The sequence below is a fragment of the Vigna umbellata genome, chromosome 6 (assembly GCF_029865625.1).
Source record: "Vigna umbellata cultivar VRB3 chromosome 6, Vumbellata_1.0, whole genome shotgun sequence".
Taxonomy (NCBI): Eukaryota; Viridiplantae; Streptophyta; class Magnoliopsida; order Fabales; family Fabaceae; genus Vigna; species Vigna umbellata.
Genome location: NC_142170.1, coordinates 11,288,214 through 11,295,791, shown reverse-complemented (window position 1 = coordinate 11,295,791; position 7,578 = coordinate 11,288,214). Strand labels below are relative to the sequence as shown.

The 7,578-nt window shown below is 36.7% G+C and overlaps 1 protein-coding gene across 2 annotated transcripts; it reads right to left on the bottom strand.

Annotated features, from left to right (window-relative positions):
- Window positions 1-618: 618 nt before the first annotated feature.
- On the bottom strand, window positions 619-7,340 carry LOC124822891 (uncharacterized). 2 transcript variants are annotated; one of them, XM_047294977.2, is made up of 6 exons: window positions 6,728-7,085; window positions 6,371-6,614; window positions 4,581-6,073; window positions 2,042-2,451; window positions 1,872-1,932; window positions 619-1,474 (listed from the first exon to the last, which is right to left on the bottom strand). In XM_047294977.2, exons 3-6 carry the CDS (start codon window positions 5,955-5,957, stop codon window positions 962-964), a joined length of 2,361 nt encoding a protein of 786 aa, XP_047150933.1. In that variant the 5' UTR covers window positions 5,958-6,073; window positions 6,371-6,614; window positions 6,728-7,085; the 3' UTR covers window positions 619-961. The 2 variants fall into 2 exon arrangements, with proteins under 2 accessions (XP_047150933.1, XP_047150937.1); XM_047294981.2 differs by lacking the exons at window positions 6,371-6,614; window positions 6,728-7,085 and adding an exon at window positions 7,121-7,340.
- Between the last annotated feature and the right edge of the window lie 238 nt (window positions 7,341-7,578).

Below are 7,578 nucleotides of genomic sequence, written 5' to 3'. Positions count from 1 at the left end.
CCTTCGATCAGTGTGTACCTATAAAGGAGTGCAGTAGTAATTATGATCATCGTTTTCTGTTCATAAATAAAGATATTAGACGCTTTGTTTGCTTCCCTGTGCTCCTACCATTTCTTACAAAATAAATGCATGTCTTTTCATCAATAATGTGCTTCTAATAACTAAGTTTGTAGAATTTAAATTATTTATTTATCATTTTATAGTTAGCTGAAAAAATCCAACTCTCCTAAATAAGCTGTACAAATTAGAAACAATTTTTATTTTTGTAACATGAAGGCAAGACTCAAATCAAATTTTTAAGATTACACCAACGCCTGTTTCTAAATCCACTAACTAGTACATTTTCCAGATCAGTCATAATGATTATTGAATATAAAAATTCATATCAGAAAAATAGAGTTAAATATGTCAGAAAAAGGGTTAGAACTGGACCCAGATTTTAAGAAAATCTCATTCATAATTATTTAGTTGAAAATGTTCATCTAATGATCGATAAATAGTATGTTACAAAGATAGAAAATGTCTATATAACTAACTATTTTAACCAGTTCACAAATATTTACTTGTTCAGCTCCGGCAAAACAGATGGTTTAAAGTTTACTCAAGTTTTAGAATCGCTGAACTGAAAATTTGAGTTACTTAAATTTAACAAAATAAAAAGATATAATAAAAAGTTTGCTGTATAATAATTAAAACATTAATAAAACCATTACATCTTTATTCACCACTCTTCAGAGAGGAGGAAATTTTTCCATCATATATTCATATATTTTACTCCTCAGCCTTCTTCCACCTTATACCCTATCTTCTTTCATTTGGTAGTGATGCCCTTGTTGAACAGTATTTGAACGTTTGCCATCCAGTTTTAGTTCAGAATTTCGCAGTCTGAAGCAAAGTTGCATGTGATCAGAGTACCCCAGAGGGTGTCCACTTTGATTATCCCATCACGAAGTTACTACAATCAGCCCACATAGTCACGGATCATGTGCCCTCCGAGGTGATGATGTCGAAGCTGCTCCTCTTGCAATTGTTGTTGATGTTGTACTCCTTCAACGCCATGTCTAAGACCCAACGTTAGTGACACAGAATCAAGTCCACCAACCTCAAGGCCACCGCGTCGGTATGGCATAAAACCCATCAATGTACCATCCATATTGTTTGAAGTCATTTGGCATTCCATTTTAGATCTTTTCTCTTGACTCCATTCTTCTTCACTTAACCCTCTTTCTTCAGCATTGCTTGATTCCATTTCCATGCCCTCAAATCTGTTTTCAGGTATTGAATTCATACCAATATTTCTCAAAGGCTTATCCACTCTAGGTTGGCTGCTATCACCACCTTCAGGGCCAGAAGATGTTCCCTCATGTTTACCACTCTTCTCTCTGGTGCCTGTTGCTTTTGTTTCAAGCATGTGTATTTCCTCAACCATTGGCTTCCATACTCGTACTCGAGCATTTATGAACCAATTTGATACCTTCATTAATCAATCATTGTTTCAGTAGTGAAATATAACATGAAATATCTTGTAAGTATAGTTAGTGACTGTACAAAGAACCAGAAGCCAAAAAGATTAACACGGTATATTAATTTATATTATTATTGTCAGTGAGTGAACTAATAGCAAAATGATATATTATGATGATGATCCTAACATACATTAATTAACCAGACCATTAGATATGTCTGTTAAATTGAATACTATGGCACTACCTTAGAACTGTAGATCAACATGTATACTATTAACAGATTAATTTCCATCAAATAAAGAACATATTAAACTGCGAACGTGAACATATATCAATTATTTATAAAAATTCAATCAATAAAAAGCCTAGAGACATAATAATGAATTTGAAGGAAAAGGCCCCCACCTGATTCCGTGATAGACCTGTTTGACTAGCGAGCATGTGTTTATCAGTGTCTGTAGGGTAACTGAAAAGAAATTAAACAGCAAAAAAGCCACAATGTTCAATCCAAATGTCTGTGTTGAATAGAGAAAAGAGTCACGGAGCAAGAAATAGAGACATAGAGACAAACATACGGATGAAGAAAATGCTCAAATAACCAGGCTTTAAGAATTGCCACTGCACGCTCTGGCAACCCTCTCTGGGGCCTCCACACATGCTGTTGTGGATCAAGAAGATCCGTAGTACTCCCTCTGCCAGATTTGTTCTTTAGAAAACTTTGGTCCATGCTGCATCTTATCCTTGCCATAGTAGTGTCAGCTTTACTGCCAGTACTGCAAGAGGGTATTGACACATCCTCTCCCAAGGCTTCGCTTACAAGCTTCAGCTGATCTGAGATAGAATTTTTTAAACATCTGAAGTGTTTTGATACTGACTTGAGAGCCATGGAGACGTAAGGAGTAGCAGAACTAAGACCCGCCACTGACTCGAACGAAGAAATAACCGTCTGCATTTGTAGATGGTACTGCTTGCATTGCCTCGTAACCTATAACAGTGGCCCAACGCAACAGTTTCAAAAAGCAACTTTTCAAAATTAACCCAAATCAAAAAGCAATGCTTCGCCAAAATTTTAACCAGCAAAATCACTCTACCTTCCTAGGACCAAATTCATTATAACCTAACTTTACATTTATCAAGGAACTGTATTACTGTTGCATGCCGAGAAAAAGTTACGACGAAGCAAAATAACATGAGTTTTTTAACATTTATGACTTCATATAACAATAAAAAATTCTTTCTGGCAAAATATTACCAGCATGTTGAAGTACATCACTGAAAGTAAGCACGAATACCCCGTCAGTTTGACCAAGTTGACAGTAACAAGGTAGGGCATAGCCTCCATGTACTAAATATTTCCTGATGATGTTTGGAATATAGTACTAAACTTTGTAAGGTGTAGTTTACATGGTTGACCGGTTGACTAACACTATTCTTGCACACATGTGCATCCTAGATAGGTTTTAAAAATTACCGTGTACTGGAAGCAAATGCCTGACAAAATTAGGAACACTGATGAGTTAGTGTGTGTAGAATGAAGGAGAGTGATTGGGTGCATTTTCAACTTTTGCTTTGCCTAGGCCAGAAACTACAGTAACTAACTCAACCATTAGTAAAGAATAGAAGTCCTACAAAACTTACAGTTCAGAATCTTTGATTCAGTACTTTAAGTGGTTGCATAAGAGGATTTTTTGAGGTATTTAAGTATGAAACTGAATTCACAAAGTCATGTAGTAAATGTTACTCGTTTGTAGATATGATGGAAGGATTACCAAATTAGAGTTTTTAAAGATTTCACATTTTTTTGAAGATAATACAAGTGCTGAAGATATCAATATAATTGATATTCACTAGCTACAATCATGATGTTGGCAACATTAGAGATATCTTTAAAACTAACATACATAGATAGAGAGTTTCATGGTGATGCCAATTAATAAAAGTAATTATATTGATGCTTGGGATGATTAAATAAACAAGAAAAATACTTGATATTTTCTCTTTTGAATAAAAAATCAATCATTTTTATTTGAATAACTAGTTGATTCTTTTCATTTGCAAAATATTCTAACAAAAATTCTTATTTCATAGTTTCGCTTATGTCCAAAACTACTGTCATGTCGTCCTTGGTAGACACAAGAGACTCCACTTCTGGAATATTTTACCAAAGAAACAAAGCATGAGTAATTAAAATGGAAGAAAAATTGAGCACAAATGCGTGATAAGCATAAATAAATGATAGATGAAAGAAATTAGCAGACGTACGAGGTCTACAACCAAAAGGAAGAACTATTATTTTATTGTTCTAAAATAAGTTCAATATAGAATTTGTTTCTTATCAATCATTCCAGGAAGAAAATATTGGAACTGACATGTGCTTTTTGAAATCTATTTATATATACATGAGTATTGGACCATATTATCAATTCCATTATTCATTTTCTTTTTCGAATTTTCTGTGTGGAGAAACCTGCAACTTAAATGTAAAAGGGAGATCAAGCAATGCCAACAAAGCAAAGGAACAAGGTAAAAGAGACCACACAATGAACAAGAAAGTAACTGAAAAGGTTTTGATTTGACCATGAGGAGGTTAATCCAAAAGCAGTCAATAATCTCTTATCATTACCAACAATCAAGGTGATATTATATTTATATAATGTCATTATGTGATGGGACCTTTATATTCCTTTCCCTTTGTTTTTCACAAGGGGTGAACAAACATTACTCCGTTACTCTTCTTAGGATACCGTTTAAGCCTTTATGTGTGAACTATAGATCAAATCTATGATGATAACTTCACAGGTAACAAACATAGCAAGAAGTTCCGACTACCAGAAGTTGCAAAAGTCGAGGCACATAGAAAGCAAAATGACAAATTAAAACATGAACAGGGTCACCATTTTGTTTACCCTATATTCTCCCTCGAAAGTGAGGTTTAAACGGATTTTCTCTTAACATTGTAGATATCAAGACCTGTTGGTTGCAGCACACGCAGCGAAAAAGCATTTGTCCTTTTCCATATTAACAGTAAGTTGTTTCAAACAGACATTAATGTGCAAAGACAAATACATGGGAAAAGAAAATATAAAACAGGTTATGGAAACAGCGAAAACAAACCTCCTCTTGCATGTACAGCAGTTTTGCTTTCTTCTGTTGATAATCTGGCCGCGAAGAAAGTCCAAAGCTACTTCCAACTCCCAAATCAGAACAATTTTCCTTTGACACATTATACAACATAGTTGATGAAGAACCTGAGTTCCTACCTTTTGCAGTAAATCCGGTGTTATTGACAGTAACAGTATCCGCAGAAGTAGAAGCACTAACTTCTGGAGAAACACGTTCTGAAACATCATATGATTTCGCAAACTTTGCACCAGATACACAGAAAATCTCATCTAACAACTGTTGGACAGACTTTAAGAACCTTGAACTCTTAAGAATAGTAGCATACCCTGTAAAAGGGCCAAGGGGACCCACACTTCGGTAACTTATAGTACTCTTCGAAGGCATTCCCACCGTGTCTTGAAGTGATTTCGCAAAATCTCTAGAGACAATAGACGGCGTCATATACTTCAAACAACGAGGATCATCGGATGTAGACCCTTGCTCATGTTGAGAAACAGAAGGCTTGGGTTGTGCGTTCGATGAAAGTGACAAGGATAAGCTCTGAGGAAGTGAATCACTCGGGATGTTATCTATTGCTCGATTTGTCCATCCAAAACGCAACGGATTTGGCTGATTTCCATAACTCGGATGTTGAAGCTCAACTTCAGTACTATTGCCCACCCAAATGCTGTGGTCATTTTGCTGCATTAGGGAAGTCATGTCTTGCCCAGTGTGGGCGCTGATAGAGGCAGACTTCACAATATCTTGCAAAGCATTTTGATACAGTGGAGGAGGAGGAGGAGGATTATGCAGTCCACCTAATTGCTTTTGAATTTCTCTACCACTGATTTCATCAGATGCATTGCTACACTGTGCATCCATTAGTTCGTTGTAAGAAGACACGTTGCTGAGCTCAGAAGACAAAAAAGAATTGGCATTACTTGGATAATTTATAAACCAATCAGATCCTTGTTGGGGAGCACTGTTCCTCCAATTTCCCAAATTACGAAGTTCACACTGTTCCTTGTGGGAAGAATGAATAGAGGGCATGGAATGGGAAAATGAACCATACTGATTCATCATCAGCCTGTTACTCGCTTCAGCTGCACCTATTTCTTGATGATACTCCAAAGCGTTCTTTGGAGTAGACAAGGGGTTCAAAGTGGAGAAGTTTGGCATTTCTGGTGGATAAACAACTGGTTCGTCGAGCATGTTAGCGTTTCTAACATTCCTAACATGAAGAAGGTCAAAGTTATTAAACCCCGGCTGTAACGATAACGGTTCAAGATTGTTGGGAAATTCGTGCAGAGGTTGAGAACTGTTTTGGATTCTCAATTTTTCGCGCCGAATTTGCTGTGCCACATGAGACTCAGGCCTTAAACTGCTCATTTTCCACTCACCAAGTTTAACAATCCGATGAGAAAACCTCTTCTAAACGTTGGATGAAAGCCTCTCAGAAGATATATCAGTCACTGCAGAAACTTAGCCACTGTAATTGCTATCTCCTGCACAGAAATTCCGCATCACCGTATGGGTTAAATTTTGAACAAGAAAAATACAAATTAGTAAGTAGACAACATTTATTACACCCTTTACCCTAGTATAATTTCAGAAATTATTATTTTAATATATAAAAAACATTGCACTACAGACACCCAAAGAAAGAGATAAATAAGAGAGAGAGACTGCAGCAGCAACCCTCCGTCATAAATAACAATAATACAATACACAAGGCAAGACAAGACTGTGAGTGAAGTCTGAAGAAACCGATCTAACTTCATAATTTTCTATAATATTCCCACCTTGTACATGTTTCGAATAAAGCTTCTCGTTCTGGTTTCCTTTCTCAATCCTCACTGTAACTTAACTCGTTGCAGCAAAATAAAAAAAAAAAAAAAAAAACAAAACAAAAGAAAAAGGTCCAGGGTCAAGGGTCGAGAGGTAGCGCTTCCTCCCTTACCAGACACCAAAAGTAATAGTTCTCTCAAAAAACAGCTCCAATATGATGCTTTTCCACCCACCAAACAGCGCAATATCTAACCCTCTCTGTCGGTAACAAAAACATCGAACGAGAACCACACAATTAGCACTACAAGAACAAAAACAAAAAAAGAAAAACCTAAAAGCTATACGTAAACCACAACGACAACGTTAGACACCTCTTAGTGGCAGGCACAAATAGCGAGTGAAAACCCTAGCTGTAGGGCTCCCTTGAAATGGATCTGCGCCCTCACACATCCACAGAGACCTCCCAGTTTTGAAAGAAAGGTAAAAACTGGATGAGGCACAGCGGAGACACCTTGAAAGCATTATTGTTGAATATGCAGAAACAAGAAGTAGGAGGTAAGAAACACGGACTACTACTACGTTGGGTGTATAGAGAAAACGACGCAGAGACATGAAGCGGCGAGAAAGAAAACGACAGAGAAAAAATCTAGTGTTTCAAATGGAGGAGCCAAGAAAAGAAAGAAAACGTGTAGTTCTTTATTATTGGTTTGGAGAGTTTGAAAGGGTGAGAAAGGACTATAAGGAACTAGTTAAGGTACTTTCACCTGTGTCATGGCAAGTTGGCGATGATGGAGACGGAACCAGTTACAATTCAGAAGAGAATGAAAGAAGCTTTCACTACTACCACCCTAGCCAGCACCACAATCATTACCATGATGGCCCTTTAGCTTTGACGTTTAAATTAACGTAAAGTTGCAGTTAAAAGGTTAAAAAATAGTATATAATACTACGCAAGCATTGGAAAACAGTGACACTTTCCTCATCCAATGTTGAACGAGTGTGGTTGGGGCCCCTACACTTTCATCTTCGGCTCCCTCCTTTTTTGCATATTATCTGTGTTTTTTATATTCTCTGTGTTTGTTGGAACTTGGATGCGACGGACTCTTGTAGGTTCACACATCCCATTCCTTTTTCCTATTTTTATTTCAAGTGCTTGGTTTTGTATGGCATCAATCAATAACACACTTTCAACTATTTCTGAACAACTTTTAATTGTCTGATG